Source organism: Alligator mississippiensis, chromosome 6 (genome assembly GCF_030867095.1).
Source record: "Alligator mississippiensis isolate rAllMis1 chromosome 6, rAllMis1, whole genome shotgun sequence".
In the NCBI taxonomy this organism is placed as follows: Eukaryota; Metazoa; Chordata; order Crocodylia; family Alligatoridae; genus Alligator; species Alligator mississippiensis.
Window position 1 is genome coordinate 21,346,919 of NC_081829.1, and position 21,868 is coordinate 21,368,786.

The window sequence follows — 21,868 nt, forward strand, 5'->3', positions numbered from 1 at the left end:
CCCAGATTGGGAAGATTGGCATATGAGGCTCCTGAGTCAGACCCTACTGGGCTGCGAGGGGAGTCTTTTGTATGGTAGTCAGGGGAGGCGTGCGTGCAGGGACCCATCGGTTCAGGGCTGCGTGTGTACGGTATGCTGTCCTTCCCAGGCCCACAGCTGGGAGCCACAGGGTCAGGACTGTGTGTGGGGGACGTGGGTGAATATATGTACATCCCCGCAATCCTTCTGCAAGCCATGGGGTCAGGGGGTGTGTGTGTGAGTGTGTGTGTGTGTGTGTGTGCACGCACGCGCACACATGCAATGGCACCCTCTGCCATTCCTTCAGTACCAGATTTCCTTACCCCATCCTGGATTTCCCTCAAATTATTATCATCCCCCTAGGCATATACCATTGCAAGTCTTAATACATTTATCCACACACCAATTCTATGAGAACGGAAAGGGCACTTAGCACTAGGGATCAGAGGTAAAGAGAAACTGAATTCCTTTCCCTAAAGACCTGATTTTCTGGGTTTTGAGAGCCAATCTGAAGCAGAACATGGAACCAAACCAAGATCACGAAGAGGAAACCTGCAGTTCAACTGACTGCACAAAGCATCCTCAGTGTATCATGGGCATGTGATGCCACTGAAAAGGGGTAAGTAGTACACTTTGGGGGAGGGAGCTGATTTTCTTTTCCAAGGAAGATTTTTTCCCCTCTTGAATAAGGGTGAGAAGTCAAAATCTCAACCATGATCACTGCCAAAATACTAGGCAGGTTTGGGTTGTCAGTGTCTAAGAAGTTTCACTGGGAAGAAACCACACTCTGTCAAGACTTCACCACTGCTAAGTGCGGAGGCTGTTTCATGTTTTCAGTCCAAGCAATGCCATCAAGCACATGCAACAGAGATATTTCTCCTGTCTGCTGTGTTGAGCAATGGAAGCTATGCACATTCAGCTGCTGCTTATATACCATCAGCTGGAACATAATGCTTGAACTGCCACAGTGGGGGTGAACTCTTCTTTGACAATTCCACTTATTGAGCAAATATTGACTGTGGTTAAAAATCAAAGAAAGGAGGATGGGTGGCCAGGAACAGAAAGGGAGGAAAGAATTAGAAGAATGTCTCCAATAAACTCTTTCAGGACATTCCAGGCTGAGAATGAGTAACAGCATCGCAGACTCAGGGATGTGCAGCATTCACATAAAGCACAATACAACCCATCAGCCACAGGCCAGAATGGAAGTGGTATCACTGATTACTGCTTCAGCCATAAGGCCTGGTAGTGCTGCTTAGGTCACCTGTAAAAATAGTCTTAGGTGGTTTCCTATTCAACTGTCTGTTAAACTCACTACCCAAAGGGCCCTGCTCACAAAGTTAGGATCCAACCTCCCCACAACACACACACACACTCCAGTGGTTGCCTCTGGGTTTTGATTTAGATCACTAGAGATATGAGCCTGGTCCAAGATTTGTCTCTGGTTCTGAATCCCCTGAACACCAACAGTGTGTGTGTGGGGGGGGGAATGGGATCTGGGTTCTTACTTGGGATTAATTTCTGAATGAAGTTTGGCATAAGAGGCTGAAATCAAGAGAGGATCAGTGCTGCAAGGATGAACCATCTTGGCTAGAAATAAGGGAAAAGCACTGGGCAATGCAGAGTGGAGCGCACTGCAGCTTGCCCTCCTCATCGCCCTTCACTTTTACGTGAGAAGCGGTAGGCTTTCTCCATTAAATTTCTCCATTTAAAAATGGCCATTTTCATTAAAAAGATTTTTCTTTGCTTCTTTTAGGCTTCTGTTGAAAAACAGAAACAGCACAAAAAAATCCATCTTAAAAATAATCGGTTTTCTTCACAAAATGCTTTGCTACAAATTTTCTACCCAGCTCTCCACATGTAATATCTAATGTCCAGAGAACATTTCCTTACCCCGTGTAATGTAATATGTAATGTCCAGAGAACACCCAGCATTCATTCCTGCCTGTGGCAGAGGGTCAGGCTAGATGATCTGTTCAGGTCCCTCCTGATCCTAGCTACTATGAAATTATGAAACATCCCATAGGGTGTTTCTCATGGTTCCTTTGTCTTAGTCAGAGTGTCATGGGGGGAATGCAGCTAAGGTCTCACTGGAGAGACAGCATGTGGTGGGAAAGGACCCTGTATTTGCAGGCAACCAGCTCTGTGCAGGGATCATACCCAGCTGTGGTATCATTCATACCAACTTGGATACACAGCCAGATCTTGTAAGCAGCAGGGCCGGCCAGCCCCAGCCCAGCAAAGTACTTCAGCTTGGGTTTTCTTTGAAGGATGTCAGCAATCCCACTCAAGTCATCTGCTTCAGGGCTCAGGCCTTGCTCAAGCATTTTGCTGGGTATGGGTGAGAGCATCCCACACTTCAAAGCAGTGGGTCTCAACCTTTTTCATACTGGGAGCCATTTAACAAGATGGATGGCTTGTCCTGACCCACACCCCCCTTGCCCTGCCAATGCCCGACCCACAGTCCCCTGTTCCCCTGGACCCTGCCCTCACCCCCAAGCCATAGACCCCTGGCCCTGTTGGTGCCCCTCACCCCCAAGCCACAGCCCTCTGAACCTCTAGGCCATGCTGGTGCCCTTCTCTTCTGATCTGCAGTTCCCTATCCCTTATTTCGTGGATTGGATTTTTCTGGGATTTTCTCGCAACCCTTTCAAATATTCTTGCAACCCACTTTTGGTCTGCAACCCACTGGTTTAGAAATGCTGCTTTAAAGCATTATATCTACATGGTACAAGTTAAGTGAAGAGGTCAGCTGTCTGGAATAAGCACCTTCTGAAACTGCCCCAACTGGGAGTATGTTCAGAAGCAAGGATGTTACAGCAGCATTTCACACACCACTGATTAACACTGGAAGTTGATGCTCATTCACTTCTAGTGACCAAGGCACCCACTCACCTGTCAAAGAGGGGCTTCTCCCCACAGTCAAAGGAATCCTGAAGGTCCTTGACTAGGTTGGCTTGGCCGGGCATTCGGAAGAGCCCTTCCTCAGTGAGGCCTCGTTCCCGAATGAAATCCACACATTGCTCCACAAGCAGTGGGGCTAGCCGCTGGCCATATTTCCTCTCATATTGCACTGTGTCCTCCAACCGCTGCCCGAAGATCCCTGCCAATGGGAGACACCATATGGCATTAACTTTTATTTCAGTTCATTTTAATTCCTCCCAAAGCCTGTGAGTAGGCCAGGGTAGGATTGGGGGAATGGGAGCTGCGAGTTACATGAAGGAAGAATGGACTCTGTTTCTACCGGCATCAGCAAAAATAAATCAAGAAAAATTACAAGCTAATAATTTTGTTCTGCTTTGAATGCAGAGTATGAGATGCTGACCTCTATCCAGCTCCCACTGGGGAAGCTATTCAAATGAGGTGAATATTTGGCCCCAAGAAAAGTACAAAAGAGATTGGCATTGATTATACTTGCCTACAGCTGTTCTGACTGTACAAATAACCAACAGACTGCCTGAATGATTACACTTCTATATCTCATCTCACCCAAAGGGCCCTGAAGCACCAGTCTGAAATGGGTGCCCTGACTTTCCATATCAGAATTGCTTCATCTGCCGCTGGGCACAGCTCTATTTGGGTGGGGCAGAGCTGTTGATTGCCAGCTCATCCCACTGAAACCACCAGAGGAAGATTTAAGAAACCAGAATGCAATTATCCACATTAAAACAGACCAGGGATTGATAGCAACAAATCATCTGGTGTAAAAGATGTTTACGAACTAGTGGCCTTTTGCCTTATATTTCAGTTTCTTTAATAAAAAATGATTAATAACATTAATTAAAACAGAGTCATCCCAGGTTCACCAGCATTCCTAGAACTTGCCTTGCCCCCTCACACACACACACACCATGAAAGCGCTCACACTTTCAGTTCTTTCTTCCTTGATATAATGTGAATGCATCTTTATGTTCCCCCCAAAGTCTGATTGGGGCTCACACATTCATGTAAGCTGCACCTACTCTATGTAACTTCTTGAATGTGGTGCTTCTTCTCCCTCCACTGGGGCTTGAGCTAGTGGGAGCAGCTGCTAAACTTGCTCCAGGTTTACTGCGACATTTCAGTACACACCAAAGAGATGCCTGTTCTTAGATCCAAAATCTAAGGGAAGAGCCCCATGAACCCATCCAGAGGAAACAGTCCTACAGAGTATCACTGAGGCAGTGCAGAAGATATAGCATTAAAACAGTCACTTGCTCTGGGAGTGAAGATTTTAGACAAATAGTACACTGCCAAAGTTTATTCAATTTTACATGTGACCAGATGATAGCAAAATGGGGTTTGATCCAAAGCCTACTGAAGACAAAAAGGGGCTTTCCATTGATTTGGGTGGGCTTTGGGTCAGACCTCCAATGCCCATCATTTAATCTTACATCACTGAAAATACTGCTCCATATAATGCTGGGTGTATAGTATACTCTTGGCCAATTTATGAGTAACACATACTGTGTGTCACATATAACAGACTATAATCGGACACACTTTGCATTTCCATTTAAGTGTTGCTTTCACAGGAGATAAGGAAGGAAATTTCCCAGCCACCATTTGCTATCACACAATGGAATTGCTGTACTAGGTCAGATCTGTGCTCCCTATCTCTCCTAAGCCTGCACTTTCGTTGCTGAGAGATATTCATGCTCATGTCAATGTGAGATGTGTCTGACCTCTGAAATACTGGGCCTCTAGTCTAGCATCTTCTTTCTGCCAGAAGCCAATCCTTGCTATGTCAAAGGGAGGCATAATCCATCCCAAAACCAAGTACTTGGGAAAATGGTGGAGGGAAATTCCCTTCCTGACCACATCTGGAGACCAGCTTGTATGCTGAAGCTGAGAGTCAATCATCCTTAGGCAAATTCTAGTTAGTGTTCTTGCAGATTTACGTTCCCATGCACATCAGTGTTCAATCTACATGTGAGTCCTAACACATGTATGCCTCAATAATAGCCCAAAGCAGGGAGTTCTGTAGGCTATTGGTAAGTTAGGTAAGAAAGAATGTGTGTATATGTGAATACATGCTGCTTTCTAAACCAATCAAGTGCCCCTTGTTCTTGTGTGTTCAGCCTGTGTGCAGTTCCACCAGAAGTTTTCCTGAAATTAAAAAAAAAGACTACACAATTTTTCAAGCAAATGTCATGCTGGCAAAGGGGCCAGGCCAACAGCCTTGCTGTCTCAGAGCTGTTGGAGTACTCGGCACTTGCAGTGTGGGTAAGAGCAGCAGTACAAACTTCTTTGCACTGTCTCACACTTCCCTTCCACCCTGACACAAGAGCTGAGATGGCAAGGCCTACAGAGCTCCACTTGAGCTGGGCCTCTCTGCTGTGGCTGCCTCTCAAGAATGGGTTTGCTGTGAGTTGCACAGGGGAGTGGACTTCCCAGTTCTGACTGGGTACCAGGGCTGGGGCTCATTGCTAATGCAGAAACTAAGGGGTTCTCAAAGGAGATGTGAAGACCTATTTGCTGCGAGTCTCCTCCTCCTCCTTCTCTGTCCGCACACTGCTGGCCTCTGCCCACTCCTGGCCTCTGCCCATCTTTCATTCTGTCTGTTCAACCTTTTCCTCTTTCCTAGCACCTTCTAGGTTTCAGACTCATTTCTGAACACAGGCCATGATATCTGAGCAAGTCCAAAATCAGCCTCAGCCAGTCTCCAGTTTACTTAGTCACTGCTGGCTTAGGCCAAACCAAGGGACTTGGAGAAAAAAGGCTGCATGTCCTAGAGTCAGTCTAAGCCACTGATTCCTCTTCCCCTTGGAGGACCTAGTCTTCAGAAGCAATTGCTTTCAGCAGTTATGGAAAGATCACAGCAGCCTCCTCATTAGCAACCTCCAGGCCCATCAGGAACTGAACTGTGCTCTACCACCACCCCAATTTTCCTCAAACCTCTCTTTCTCCATGCCTACACAGGCCCTCTCTATCCCCAACCCCCTCACAAGTGACTCGGAAACCCATTTCTCCTTCTCACTAACCTTACTGGGCTGGGAGGAAGAGAGGACATGATAGATGCATCAGGGAAGCCTGTGTGCGAGAGCCATAATGGGAAAAACTGAGAAGGGAGGGATTCTTCCACTCCTCGAGTTGAGAACATGGGAGTGGAGTGACTGGAGGAGGTGAGGCTTTCTTTACCGGCACTCCAGGTCACAGCCCATCCCACACCCCAGCTCACAGCACAGGGGACCCTGCTTACAGTGAGGCCCTCTCCCCTTCCAAGAGCTGGACCACACAGAGATGTAAGAGCCTGCTACCAGCCTTAAGGTAAGAGACTGAGCTGTAAAGTCATGTTGCTTCCAATCCAGATGTCAGAGCTGAAGGCCCAGCCGTGCTTGTGGCGTTATACATGACTGGAGGGAGACACTATCCTAATCCGGTCACCAAAACAGTATCTTTCCCTTTCAAGTTAACAACAAACAAATGCTGATGACAGAGGTTTCCATTTACAGATGCAATTCTAACTCAAGGGTCATGTCCCCACTGCAATAAACCTGCTCCTCACTCAGTGCTCACACCACTGGAACTAAATCCACATAAAAACAAGCTGGGAAAAGGCTGGAATCTCCCATAAACACATTTCCACCAAGACAGCTCGCTGTGGGGAATGCAGCATAGAAAAGTCCTCCAGCCATTGCAGCACCTAAACTGAAGCTCTGCTGACACCAGGACATCTTACCAGTGCGGGAATATCAGTATACTATGCTGGTGAAGTACTTGTAATGTGGATGAGGTTTATACGGGGGAAGCTGCACTTTTAATCCAGCCTCTCTCACCACCAGGCAGCACAAGCTATGCCAGTCCAAGCACAGGTTTACTGTTGTGTAGGAGACTGTCAGCATGGCTGTGCCAGTCAAGGATCATACCCCTTAGCTGGCAGAGCTATGCTGGCAGGCGTCTTTAGGGCAGACCTAGTGTAACTAGCATCGCCTCCTGGCTTGGTCTGCCGAGGCTGAGCAGCAGCAGGTTTAGGAGCGGAGACAGTGTCCTCTCCAACGTTGCCCTGCCTTCTGCTCTGCCTGACAGGTCTGTGTAGCTGAGGTGGCTACACTCCCCTTTGCCTACCCCCACCCCTGCCCCCTGCTGACAGCAGTCCTGAGGCTGGATTGGCTGTACCCTCCTTTGAAATTAAAAACAAACAAGGAGCTGGTTGTATGCAGCCTGATCCAATCCGTTGGCTCCTCCAGGCACGGGCCTGTTTTCAATCACTGGTGCCTGCAGCTCAGACTGAACTTGGCAGCCTCGGCTCCCTTTGATGCTGCTGCTGGAAGACGTTACTGCCCTGGGTTGCTCTTCATTTCCGTCCCAGCAGAAGCAGGAGCCAATGCCATCAGCCTAACTGCCAGCCGAGGTTGTGCTGGAAACAAAGCACAAGGCTACTGGCTGCCGAAGAGTTAAATCTTCCTGTCCTATCCTTATCTAGAGTCAGGCTGCTGTGTTTGGTTTCAAAGCAGTAAAATAACATGCCTGGGACCACATCCTCCATCTCAGGCAGATTCAATAGATACTAGACAAATGGGTTAGCACAGCTGGAGGAAGTTCTCCCCCCCTGCAACAAACTGTCTCTGGCTCTTTATAGAAAACCCAAATCAGGAATGGTGAACTGATTAACACACACAGACGGGCTTTCTGTCCTGGCCTGAATAGCTCACCCACCCACTTGAGGCATACAATGAATGTATATTCAGCCATACTGTTCAGACATGCCGTGGGCAGGAAGGGATACTCTCCCTGCTTCATTTTTCCCTATCACAGCTCTGATTTCAAACAAAGGGAATTAAAGAGAGAAACAGTAAATTCAGTCTGAGATTCTATTTCATTCAGGCTGACAAGCAAAAGGGCTCTTGCTTTTGTGTAGGTAATACACATATCCATTAGCACATGGATAAAAACATGTATACTGAGATTCATATATGCTGGCATTTCCTCATGTACACTTGTACACACACACGGGATGCATGTGTATGCATATATCTGTCAGCCTCCAGCTCACACATATGACCACAAGCACACATGTGCTGACACACACCAACCCTAGAGCTCACCTACAGATGCAGTCACCTGTTCTCCCACTGACAGAAGTGTCCCTCTTACATTTGAAAATGCTCACATAGACAAAATCATGGATCATAAACCATAAACACATAACTCTTCAGATGTACAAACATACACATGTACATATGTGTGAACACACACACACACACACACACACACACACAGAGGCATATTTTATTTGTATTACAGTATAGGGCAGGTTTCCATTGTGCTAGGTGCCATACACATAGGCTAAACTACAATGATTGCTCCTTAAGAACTTATGATCTAACTAGCCAGGACAGACAAAGAGCGGGAGAGAAGAAGAGGTATCACTGGTAGGCAGACTTCTGGGAACGGAGGCAAAAAGAGATTAAATGACTTGCCCGAGCTTATATAGGAAATCTGCGGCAGAGCTGGGAACTGAAATTTCATCTCCAGAGGTCCTTCTCCACAGGGTCAATCCTTCACACGTTAGGACGTATTCAGCCTTGAGCACACTTGCATATAGACACATGGTATAAATATTCTGCAAAATACGTCCCCCAAAATATCTCCACAAGTTAGCTTGGGGTCTGGCCAGTTAAAAGAGAGTGCTCCTTGCTCCATTCCCTCTGTAAAGACTGAAGCTATGTTTAGCCAGTGTCTGACCTAACCCAAGGACTAACGCTTTTGCTTTGCAAGAGGAAACCATAACAACTGTACACTGTGGAAAATCATCTCATACCTTGCGTTTTTGTGCAGCACTCAGCTACATGGCAGGCACTGAGCTTCAAGCAGAAACCAGGCAGTGTCAGACAGCATGAGCGGCAGAGGAAGAAAGTCCTGACTTCAGGCATCAGACACATTCTGAGTCCCAGCACTGGCTGCTTTCCATTCACTCAGCGTTGGAGAGCAGGGAACAGCCAAGCTGCCCTGAGAGATAATCTCAGCAGCACATCTGGTCTCAGCTCCACGACTCAGCATTAATTATGACTTGTGCAGAAAGAACTTGAAATATCCAATGAGACGTGGAGCTAGCCAGCTCCGTCGGCAAGGGAGAAAGAAAGGGAGACAGGCAGGTAGGATCTTGCCCACCCTTGACGCTGCCGCCAGTGTAAACAGCAGCTAAGTATGGGTCGCAAGTTTTAACAAAGGCATCCCCCATAGTACATGTAATATATTCATGCTCTAATTGCTTGTCAGATCTATTCCAGATAGCCGGAGCGTGGAGCAACAGTTTCTGTCTGCATGCCACACTCTTCGCTCCCTTTTAGCCACAGGCAGTGTTAGCTGCCCTACAGACAATCAGTTGCCCTCGCCCCAGTAAGGGTCAGAGGGGCGTTTTCTATCATCTAAGCTGCTCCAGCCTCCACCGGCAGCCACAGGGCTCAAGGTTATGCCATTGATTCTCACATGGGTAGAAATCTCAGGCCTGGTTCAGTCTTTTTCCCCAACCAGTATATTAGTTTGAGCCTCTTTCTTTAAGGTTACTGTGAAATGATGATGCTGGACAGAATTAAATGAGCAATGCTGCTACATAGGAGTGGGTTGTAAATGGGACAGCAGGCACCAGCAGCTGAGCCCAGGACCTTTAGGACTAGAAGAATAAATTGCTACAGCTTAAGTTAGGGGACTGCTCTCATGAGACTAGCAAACTTAGCTGGAGTATGTTGCCTACAGATCCAGCTGTTGGGTGAGAGGAGAGGAAGGAATGGCTATTCTGCATTGACTTGTGTTTTGTGAGGTTAAGAAAGTCCACCTAAATTCTACCTTCTCCAAAATGATTTCCAAGTTGCAGAAGTTGCTCACTTCTGGATTTCTGTTGTCAAAATACTACGTAACTCACCATTCATGCAATCTATATTCATCTGAACTGAGTAGTTTGTTGGTGCAGGGGACTTCCAAACCTGGTTTTAACACTGGGTGATTCTGGACAAGTTGTTCTCTGTGCCTCAGTTTCCCTCATATAAAACATGAAGGAAAGTATATTGACTGTCTGCACAGTTCAGCTGTAACACTTCAACCACTGAGAACGGGGCCATAGACTTGGACTTAGGAGATGGGTTCTGGTTGTAGCTCTGCCACCACTCTGCTGTAGGACCTTGGTCAAGTCACTTCCCCTCTGGGCTTCTATTTCCCCTCCCATTCTTTGTCTGTCTTGTCTACTTAGACAGCAAACTTTTGGGGTCAAGACTGTGTCTCACTCTGCATAAGCAGCACCCAGTACAACAGGAATCTGATCTTGTCCAGAGTATCTAACTACTATTTAAACACAACTAATGAATTAAAAAAAAACTGACACAAATCACTATTTGCTAAATGACTAAGATGCTTGAAGGGGAGGTATTACTGAGGAACCAGGTATTATTATGCCCATGGTTTTAATCCTTCTCTTGTCCTCTTGGATCCATACAGTAGGTGATAGGTTAGGGAAGGCCTGGCCAGAAGTATAGCTGGGGGCCAGTGGCAGGTCAAAGATGATTCCTTTATGAGTAATTCTGGGGACATCAAATTGTTTGGCACCATTCCCTGGAACACTGTCTCCAAATGTGTCACATCCGCTAGCAGCCTGAGACAGCTGGAAGCTCAATGGCTGGAGGGAGGCCTTGATGATAGCAAATGGCCTGTAAAAACTCTCGTTTCCCTTTTGAGCTCTTCCTTTCTCTCTACCTCCACCCACAGCATGAGAGCAAGGGGCAGCCAATGAAATGGAAGGACAACACATTTAAATCAGATACCTTTGTACACAACATGTAAGTAACCTACAGAACTTACATTGCCAATAGATACAGCTGAGGCCAGAACCTCGGAAGGACTCAAAATGAGACTATCCACAGAAGAATTCAACAGTATTTAGGGCTGTTGGTTGCAGCCGTGTTAATCTAAGGACGTAGGTAGACAAGGTTCTTTGGGTAGATGTGATTTCTTTTATCAGACCAACTAAATAGTTAGAAAAATTGTTCTTTGCAAACTTTCAGGTGCAAACACCCTTCTTCAGGCATAGGGAGAATCAGTACTTGGGCACGGGAATCTCCCTGCTTTATCAATCCAAGAAAGAACAATACAGCCTCCCTGAAAGAGGAGGGAGGGAGCACACTAGCTCACACAGACCTCTCAGTCATAACACAAAATGACAGCTGCCTCACAGCTGCTCCCTGCAGATGGCAACCGTACAGTTGAAGGTGTAGCACCAAGATATGGGAACAGCCTGACAAGATTGTATTGCACAGCTACTTAGTTCCCTGTTACCATCTAATCTCCATTCGGGGCCTACATGAAATGTGTCAGTCTGCTTCATCAGGACTGAGAACAGCGTTGTCACACCAGTACAGTGAAAAATCCTGAGCCAGGTCACAAAATATCACGAGACTGGCTTTGAAATCAAGAGGTTGTTCTTTTAAATTGCCTGTTGTATTTTCTGACTCTAGGTCATATCTCTAGGTCCAACATCTTCTCATTAACCACAAACCTTTTTTCTTTTTTTTTAAATGAAACCTGATATTCTCACATAAGGACAGGACTCACAAAAAAACTACAGGAAGCTAGCAAGAATGCATGTCAACTACCATCACAACTGGCACTAACTGACACCACGGCTAGGGACAGATGTTCAAAAAGCTTAGTCTGAATTCATTCAATCTTTGCAGGTTAGTCTAACCTGGCTAGATTTAATTGGGTTGTAAGCACACAGCCATCTCCTCTGGACTGAAAAACTGCAGGAACATGTCTGCAGTGGCTCAGGTTAGAAGCTGGGGGGAGCTAGAGCAGCCCGCCCGTCCTTTCCCCAATGCTAAGCTAAGTGGGGGTGGCCAGGCCCCGACAGGATGCTCTGATTAGGGAGGGTTCCCCCCGCAGCAGCCCAGCAGGGAGCTGCTGACACAGTGTTTATCACCCCTAACTCAATGTTTATCAGCTCATTAAGAAAACAACAGCCTCTCTCTATTAGTTCAAGCTCTTCTTCAACTGTTTTTCCAAGGAAGTAAAGCATTTTTCCAAGGAAGTAAAGGAGGGACATTACCAGCTATCTATTGATTAGCTCCAAAAAGCCCTAAGCCAACAATGTCCTGTCTGCCTTTGTCCCATCTGCCACAATACACACTGTAGGCACAGGACCATCCCTAAGGGGTATGAATTGGGGCAACCGCCCTGGACCCTGCACTTTGGGGGGCCCCACATAGTGGGGCAGAGCAGCAGCAGCGCAGAGCTGAGCGTAGCGGTGGCTCTGCATCCAGCCGCTTGCTCCATCCCCCACTGCCCATGCCACCACCACCAATGGCAGTGGCAGTTTCTTCAGGTCCAGGGCCCATGGGTTTGGAGCAGGGGTGGGACCCAGCATGGGCCTATTTGCCCCGTGGCCTGCACCCTGCTTGGGTCAGCTCTGCATAGGCAGCATGTGGTATGCTAGCTAATGCTGAGAGGTGTCTATGAAAGGCAGAGGGGAGGGGGAATCCCTGCTTCAGCAGGGAGTGGTGGGAGGGGAGGGGAGAGCAGGAGGAAGCCCCGCAAACCCTGCTGGGGTTTAGTCTCTGACAGAGCTGCATTTAGTCTCTGACAGAGCTGCAGCCAGGGAGCACAGGGGAGGGGCCAGCCCAGCTCTCTGGAGCAGAGAGCCCCGCTCACTCAGAGGGCATGCTGGGATGCTGGGGGACTCTGATTTAACTTAAACCAGGAAAGGATCTGGGACAGGTATTCCATAAACTGGTTTGACCCAAATCAGTTAAGTCTGCTACTATATTCAACCAGGTTTATCTCAAACCAGTTTCAGCCATTTTCAAACTGGTTTATGTGCACTGAACTTCTGTTCTGTTACAGGTTTAAACCAGTTTCTGATCACTTAAACTGGTTTATGTGTAATGTCTGTCCCTAGCCCATGAGGTCATATTCCACATGGATACCACAGATGGAACGGGTCACAGAGACTGTGCTCCCCTTCTGTCATAGGAATGGGACACTTGGGAGGGATGACAATACTTCCAGTGCCTGAGCTGCTCCAGCTCTACTGACAGAGAATCCTGGTGTGTAAGACCGTTTAGCACAAAACCCCAGCGTGAACACCCTGCTTAGGATACAAGCTATATTATTCCCTGACGTTTCTACACTGTGAACTATGGGGGTAGGATTTCCTAGCAATGCTATTATGAGCTAGCACCTCAGCAGTTACTCTTCACGTCCCAGAGCTGTGAGAAGCTGATTTGTCTCTACATGTCATTACAAGTCTTGAGATCCAGCCCAGACATGTGGGATATATGCTGAGGTTCATAAAATCTCTGAAAACCCAGGCAGGTTTCTAGTTTGGCATCTAACTCAAGCCAAATTCAAATCCCGTAGTGACTGCAGCATAAAGTAGTTCTGAATTCAAATTAAGAGAACTAACATGAATTCACAATCCCACAGATCCCTCTGTTAAAAGAACCTACTTGCTCTATACAGTTCTAGCGAGTACTCATGGGGGTGCAGGTCTTACATAAATGTCCAGGCTTGAATATATACTAGTTCATCTACAGATGGGCTTACGCTATCAAACTGGGGATGTTACACCTGGGGATTGTTTTGTCTCTCTGTACGGACAAGGCCCAGTCTCAAAAACTGGAATCCAGATCTGAACTTCCCCAAGGTTTATTCCTGGTGATATACGAATTTTGGATTCAAAGCCATCTCTTATGCAAGCCAAACTCAGGTAAACAGATCAACTCCTCCTTCTAACAGAAAGATAGCAGTAACATGGTTAAGAGTTGTCATGCTGCTGAACCCAGCAGAAAAGCATCTAAGAGAAAAAAATCCTACTTCTCTCTCTACTCTAAACTTTGGGAACAGATTCTCATAACATAACACCCCCGCCCCAACACCTCCACCCCATTGTGATACTCTGGATTAGAGAGTCACCATTTAATGGTGCCTGAATGAAAATGAAAACAGTTTTCTGCTCACTGATTGATATCACCACACTGTATTGATTTCCAGCAGTAGCAGCTAGACAGCCATATTTGGAACAAACATGAGACAGAGTTGAAAGGTTCTAAATATCATTATTCATCTCCCTCCCATAGGAAAGGCCACTCAGCTAAACCTGCCCAAACAGTTTTTCTGTCCTGTGTAAGTATGAGAAGAAAGAGCCACACTAAAGAGCACAGTAAATTATACTACGGTAGACTCTAAACAATTTATTCCCCAAAGTGAGATTATAACTGTTTATAAGCAGCAAACAAAAGGATGATAAATAGCCCTGACCATCACTTAGCCACAACATCTGGAGTCCAATGCCAAAACCAGACATGTATTGGGCTACTTCTCTCTAAACAAGGACAAGAAGAATTTGGAGAATGAAATGTCAAGAGCAACATAAAATGCCTTTCAAATTAGGAAGCAGTGAGCTGAGCAAATATTCTGAGTAAATATCTCAAGCAAATATTCTACACACATTCTCTCCATAATGTAATTACAGTTTGCATGTCCAGAAAACCTTTCATGCAGGAACAAATCACATGGCATTATCTCTATCTGACAGATGGGGAAACTGAAGGAAAAAAAATGAAGGCCCAAGTTTTCAAAGATACCATTAGCTCAGATCAGAACGCCCAGCACTGAAACCCCAACAGCTTCCACGGACTTGAATGGAGGTCTGTCTGCACAAAACTGAGGCAGGCTCACCCTTCCTAGATCCACTTCATTGTGAGCTTTTTGCTGCATAGAAATGTACTATAAAGATTCTGGGTGTGAGTGAATATAAAATAATGATGATATGGTATCTATTCCCATCAAAGACCTCAAAATAAAAGAAGGGCTGGACCTATACTCTTATATCCAACTGTAAGGAGAGTGGACAGATCTAGAACGAATCCAGGTATAGATGTTGCTGTTAAACCTGCTGCCTCGAAGAGGCTGAACCAACACCCCAGACCCCTGAACACGACTGAACTCTGCTGGATTCCCATTCTGGGTTCATGGCCTAAGTTTTTAATGTGGGCCCATTTTATTCATAACCAATAACACATAGAACCAAACAACCAGTCAAATTCATGCCTTTGCCACACTCGCCAGACCTGCAGCCAGAGACTGCTCGCCTAAACATCTTGGGGACTTGGGAAACAAAAGGGATTGACAATGAGTTTTGGGATGTTTATCCAAGCTATAGCATAGAAACTCAGCAGCTGCACCTGTCCCACCTTGAAACCTGTACCCTCACATTTGTTGCATCACCTTGCTGCTGCCTCAAGATCACCTAGAGAATCAAACCAATCTAGTAATCCCCTTTACTAAATATGCATCATAATGAATACAAGCATAATTTTACTAGCCATACCAACTTTGATTGTCTGTGAAAGCTGAGGTCAGAGTCAAAAACCTAGCAGTAGTTAACCCATGACACTTTTACTTCTCCCAGCTATGACTGTTTGGGAGGGTAGAATAACTGCCACTTGGTGATCTGAATTTCCAAGAGATTGCTGTGGAAAAAAGCCCTCTGAGATCCACATTTTAAAGGAAGCCCTGAACGTCTCCCACGTGTCTGAATTAAGAGCTGCTTGACATCCTTCCCTTAAAACAGGGATGGGCAAAACACAGCCCACGGGCCTCATCCAAACCGCCAGGTCATTCTATCTGGCCCGCGGGGTCACTAAAAAATTTAGAAAATTAATATTTATCTGCCCCCGGCTCCTGTCAAAGATGACAGGAATCAGGGGCAGTGGGACCCCAGGGAAGTCCTCCTGGCCCCACCCCCATCCTGGGGTCCTCCTGGCCCCACCCCCACAGCTGGAAGCCCCCTGCCTAGCAGAGGCTTCTGGCCTGGGACTCTGGGGCTGTGCGTGGCTGCACTAGTGTGGGAAATTCAGGTAAGGAGGGAGAGGAATGCAGTGAAGGACCACGGGGATTGCCCCAGCCCTCAGGACCAGGCAGGCTCCTGCTGAGCCTCATGGTCCAGACATGCAGCCGTAAGCCAGCAGGCAAGTGGGAAAGCAGTGGTAGGGGGAGGGGGAGAGTGGAAGCGAGTGAGAGTGCAGAGCCCTGCACCAATGTCTCAGGGCCAGCGCCAGTGTGGCCCAGAGTGGGGCAGTAGGAGCATGGGGCATGGGCTGGCAGGGGTCTGCAGAGCCGGGCTGGGCTGCACCAACAGGAAGAGTGGGGAGCTGACCTGGCTCCATAGAGCTCTTGCCGACCAGGACCCCACGCTCCTGCCGCCCTGCTCTGGCCCCGTCAGCACTGGCCCCCGCACTCCCACCCAGCTGCCACTGGCTGTTGCATGACTGCTCACTCCCAGTGCCCCCACCCCAGCCCCATGGTACAGGTGGGGAGCAGCGTACCTGCCACACTTGCCCGCGGGGAATGAACTGGTGCTCAGTGCAGGGGAAAAGCGTCCCCCCTCCCTGTGGCCAGTGCTTTCTGCCGCAGCCACCCACAGCCCACATAGGGCTGTCCTGCCTTTCCGCCGCATCACCGCTACCCTGCGGGGCAAGAGAAAACAGGCACAGGCACCCTGCACAGGCTCTGAGCAGCTGCAGCATGGGACACCAGACATGGGAAGGGAAGTGGCCACTTTTCGCCTATGCTGAGCACCGGTTCATTGCCCAGAAACTGCTGCCTGGTGCAGAGGAAAGCGGCCCTGCTGCTTGCTGCTGCCCGGCAGTGTTTGCTGTGGCTGCTCACCTGGAGCTCACACCACCCTAGGCTGTGGAGTGGTTGCTTCACCGCTGCTTCTGTGCTGCCCAGCACAGGAGCAGTGGCCATGTGGGTGGAGCAGCCACAGGGCAGCAGAGAGGTGGTGGTGAAGCAGCTACACCATAGCCTAGTGTAGTGCAAGCTCCGAGCAGACAGCCACAGCAAACAGTACCCGGTGGCGGCAAGCGGAGGGGCCGCTTTCCTCTGCACCGAGCAGCAGCTTCTGTCCAGCTGCTGCTGCCATGGCTCAGTCCCAATGGGCAAGCCCGGAGCTGGCACAGGGCCTACGCTAGCAGTGGCAGCGGGGAACAAACTGGTGCTCAGCGCGGGGGGAAAAGCGCCCCTCCCTCCCCGTGGCCGGTACCCCATGCTGCAGCCACTCGGAGCCCGCACGGGGCTGCACGTGCCTGCTCTCTGTTGCAGTGGAGAGGCAAGACAGCCACGTGTGTGCTGTGAGCATCTGCAGCAGGAAGTGCCAGCCACACACGGGGGGGGGAACGACAGGACACTTTTCCCCTGCGCTGAACTGCAATGCATTTCGTCGCAGGCAAGCGTGAGGCACGCAGGTTCGGGGCTGTGCGCAGATCCCCACCTATACTGCAAGGCTGGGGTGGGGGCACTGGGTGTGAGTGGGCATGTGGGAGCCAGCGGCAGCTGGGTGGGAGCACGGGGCCTGCATGGGTGTCCCAGGGCCAGTGCCGACGGGGCCCAAAGCAGGGCAGCAGGATTGTGGGGTTCTGGCCGGCAGGAGCTCTATGGAGCTGGGTCAGCTCCCCCCTCTTCCTATTGGTGCAGCCCAGCCTGGCTCCACAGACCCCTGCCAGCCCACACCCCACGCTCCTACCACTCTAGGCCCCTCTCTACCCACTCTACGCCCCGCCAGCACCGGCCCTGGGACATTGATGCAGGTCCCATGCTTCCGCTCACTTCCACTGCCCCCCGCCACTTTCCCCATTTTCTTGCCTGCCCGCCAGATGGCCACTCTGCACTACATGGCTCCCACACCCACACACACACATCCCCACAAAACCCCATATGCAATCACTTCTGTATAGACACCACAAACGCACACAAATCAGAAGTATTTTTTTTTAATTAAATTAAAATATATTATTATGGGTGTTTGATTTTTAGTATGTAATTTGTTTTTTCCCTTAAGGTGGCAAACCCACTTCCCCAAAGGAGTACTTACAGGGGCAAGGGGAGGGACTTCCAGTAGCAAAGGTCAGAGATTAGGGGGCAAGACTTCCGGTCCCAAGATGGAGATCAGGGGGCGGAGCATCTTACAAGGGGCGGGGCTACCCATGTGGCCCTCAACAGCTTGCCAAAACTCGGTAAGCGGCCCTCTGCCCAAAATAATTGCCCACCCCTGCCTTAAACCAAGTGGGAAAGACAGAGTGGGTGTCATGAGACTAGACTAGAGATCCATTACCAGTTCTGCCACCTGACTTCTCCATGCTTCCTTTACTTATCTGTTTTTACAGGAGCAAGACTATCCCTGGGTCACAGGGAAAGCCTGGAGCTGATTTACTGAAGGCACCATCTGTTCGGGGTAAGATGCTCTGATGGGAAGTGCTAGGAAAAGAGAAACAGCTTTTTCTGAAGGGATTTGTGGGCAGCCCCAACTCTACTCTACATCCAGCTAGGACAAGTCCTGTTGTCAAGGAGCCTGGAATAATTGAATCTATTCACTGTCTGCTGATAGGGCAAGTTGCAAGGGCTAATCAGCAGCATCTTGCCCAGTGCTGAAAAGGAGAGCCAGTCTCTGCCTCAGTGCCCTTGTAATCACCTCCTATCAGTGCTCTGGGTAACAGCATGCACACAATTAGCACCTTGCCCCCTTTCCCGCATGACAGGCTGGGAAACAACAGATTAAGTAGGGCAGGAGGTGATGTCTGGAAAAAGGTAGGCAGAGGCAGAGGATCCTTCTAGGTAAAGTATTGGCTTTGGGGTTAAGAAACTGGGTTCTCATCCCAGCTCCATCATGGATCAGGTGTATGATCTCAGGCAAGCCACTCCCTCTGTCTCTGCAGACCCATCCTTGGTCTATTTAGAATATGAGCTCCCATTATGTACCATATTTACCCAAATCCAAGATGACCCTGAATTTAAGAAGAGCTCCCAATAGTTAGATTCTCTATATGGAAAATTCATAAATTTGTTATAATTTTTCATGTATAAATTCTAATCATTGGAGGGTTTCCATAAATCCCTCCACCCACTGCTGCATCAGGGAAAGCAATGATAGGGAGGCAGGCGGTAGTGGAGGCAGACAGTAGGAAGGCAGTGGTAGGGTGGGGCAGGCTGCAGCTACAGCTCCAGTCCCGATCCTAGGTCAGTTCCATTTCTGCACAGCTGGGAGGGAGCTGCCCTGCAGCTGAGACAGTACTCCCCGCCCTGCAGAGATCACAACCAGTCCCAATCTCCATGTGGCTGGAAGGCAGCTTGCCTTGCAGCCGAGACAGCTCTCCCAGGCTTGCGAGATCAGGACTGGTCCTGATTGCTGTGCAGCTGGGACAGCTTTCCCAAACTCAGAGATCAGGGCTTATCCAGGCAGCAGTGTCCTCCCACTGTATGTATTTGTACTAGAAAACAGTGCATTAGACTAATTTAATGTGCAGTAATTGATGTGCAAGTATAAATGGTGACACTGTACTGCACATTAGATTAGTCTAATGCATTGTAAAGCATCTTGTGTAGATGTGCCCAGTGGCATTTACAACACCGAAATCTTGTTACAAGACACTGCCATCTTGACTCAGGTCTGACACAATGGACAGGTAAGGCACCATGGTTTCTGAACTGTGTATCAAATCAGTAAAACTGGTTCAATTCTGTTCCCACTGGAGCAGCTGTATACTGTTGAGTTGGACTGACTGCAGCTCCTTGCCCTCCTCAAGCCAGGGGATCATAGCATGAGGGTCCAACCTTAACTTGGATCAGGAAAAAGAAGGCCTATTTCCAGAAGTTTAAACCAAATACACACAGAGCCTGGATGGTTCCAGAAAGTGATAGCACAGACATACCCTGCACACTTCAATATTAAAGCAGCAACTTGGGCCATTAGCAGCTAGTGGTGGGGAACCTGAAAATTGTCACAACCCAAGGGTGTGATTTTTGTTTGTGTGTGCTTCGGCACTGCTGAATTATTTTCCCGCTGTTTGTAGCTTTCTTTGCAGGGTGCATTTCTTCGTTGCAACACAGAAATGTACGTTGCAAGGAGTTCCCGCCATTTGTATTTAAATTTGTGCCCCACTATTGGCCAGTTCTAAATTATTCCTACATGGCAGCTAGCGATTGGCTTGCTAGCCGTATAAGAGGCTTGAGTGGTTTCCGCCCAAGTTGGAGGACTCCACGAACATCAGGAGGAGGAGACTCCACGTCTCGTGAAGATCTCTAAGCGCTGTAGAGCCTATTGTACCCAGTGTATATCAAGAAGGCTATAAGGGGTCTGATCAGCCTCTCGCCTCTCCCCGTCGCCGAACGATCCCTCGACGTACCCTTCCCTGCGCGCAAAGTTCCACGGAGCCTCGAAAACTTTGTGTGAGTGAATTGTGAGTGAATCCAGAGCTCTATCCGAGTCCTTAAACTGGGACTTAAGCGAAGTATTCCTGGAAGTTTTCCAACCTACACCGCGACCATCTTCGGTGTAAGTAAACAATCTTAAATCAACCATTAAGCGTCTGTGCCTAATTCTAGCGTGCCGCCTGCCTTCCCCAACCCGGCATGTCCGGGCTGCTGGCCACAGCCCGCCACGCGAAAAAAGGGCTGCAAACTGCTCCCGGCCTGCACAAAAATTACTGGAAAAACACTGGAAAGTTTAGAGGCTTACTGGAACGTGACAGCGCTGAAGAATACCAGGGAGCAAATCTTTCTGGTAAGATTCTGTGATCCTCCTAAACCAAGACACTAGGAGTTACATTTAAAGAAGTTAACCACATTTTTCAGAATAATCTGAGATGGGGTCATAAACAGAGGGATCATGGACTCTGAACTTGCAGCCCATCCAGAAGTGAATCCCCACTAGTGGGGAGTAAGTAGGCCTGGATGACTTCTAGTGTTAGAACTGACCGGGGCAGCTGAAGAAATGTCCCTCAGATATAGGTGAGAGACAGGGAGGAGACAGGAGATGAGCTTCTTTCTTTGTAGGTATCAAAGGGTTAAAATCCTGCAGTTTGCAGGGAGTGAGACTACCTTCCCCCTTTAATAAACACAAATCTTTGTAACATTCATCAAAGAAATAATCCAAATAAATTAAAATTCTTGCCTCCAAGCTGGGAAACACCACGGGAATATGTCTGTCCAATTAATCATACATAGCCATGACTTGCAGTGAGAACCACAAGGGCTATGAGCCTGTGAACTTTCATATACCAAGCACAAATCTAGCTGGTTCTTATGGGATAGATCTTCACAGAGACCCAGGGCAGGCTAGGAGCTGGTGTGGGTGGCCTTTGCCCTTCTGCATTAGCCCTGTTCCAGCCATAGGTGAGGAGGTGCTGTGATGCTGAAGACAGATGTTAAAATATAATAAATCTGTGACTTCCTAGGATTTCATAAAGCATAGGTCTAATATGTAATCTATAGTAGGCTTACTCTCATCTGCACAATACATGTGAAACCCAGCTGAGCAGTTCACATTGACTCCTGCTGGGAGCCAAGGTGCACACACACACAATCACCTAGTCATGAGAGTTTGTAAGGCAGTACAGGCTCCTTTGGAAAGAAATGCAGTTCTGTCAGACCACTATCCTTCAGAACAGAGACCATCGCTGTTCTGGGTTTATAGACTGCTAGCAAATGAGGCTCCAAAACGTTGACTACTGTTAAGAGCTCCATGTGAAATGGAAGCCAGATGCAACGCACAAGGTTTATTGACCCAACAGCACTCTAGACCTATGCTATGTATCCTTGAGCCCCCTCTACTGGCTCCAGCTCTATTAACCACTTCCAGATTTATAGATAGCTTGTTTGTAGTGCACACTTCATGTTACTCTAAATTTCGTATGACTCTAGTTATGGCACATAGTGAGTTACTGATGCTTGTAGCCACTAGAGGGAGATTTTGATTTCTACTAATTCCGGATTTGAGCTGAATAGGAAGCAGTTTTCACATTTGGCAAAGCTTTTTGCAAAATGAAAAAAAAATTCTGTTCCACACTGGGATCAGCCAGAGACCTCTGAAGTTTTCCATGGTGGA

The 21,868-nt window shown here is 48.1% G+C and overlaps 1 protein-coding gene across 8 annotated transcripts in view; it reads right to left on the reverse strand.

The window, feature by feature from the left end:
• The window catches only part of ARHGAP22 (Rho GTPase activating protein 22), a 347,339-nt gene that overhangs the window by 35,988 nt on the left and 289,483 nt on the right, over positions 1-21,868 (reverse strand). For 7 of the 8 annotated variants that reach the window (XM_019499465.2, XM_019499462.2, XM_019499464.2 and 4 more), the window contains one exon: positions 2,914-3,121. In XM_019499465.2, the coding sequence (XP_019355010.1) occupies positions 2,914-3,121 (208 nt within the window). Of the gene's footprint in view, positions 1-2,913; positions 3,122-8,761; positions 9,258-21,868 lie in introns of those variants that run through there. The other variant, XM_019499470.2, reaches the window with a different exon arrangement.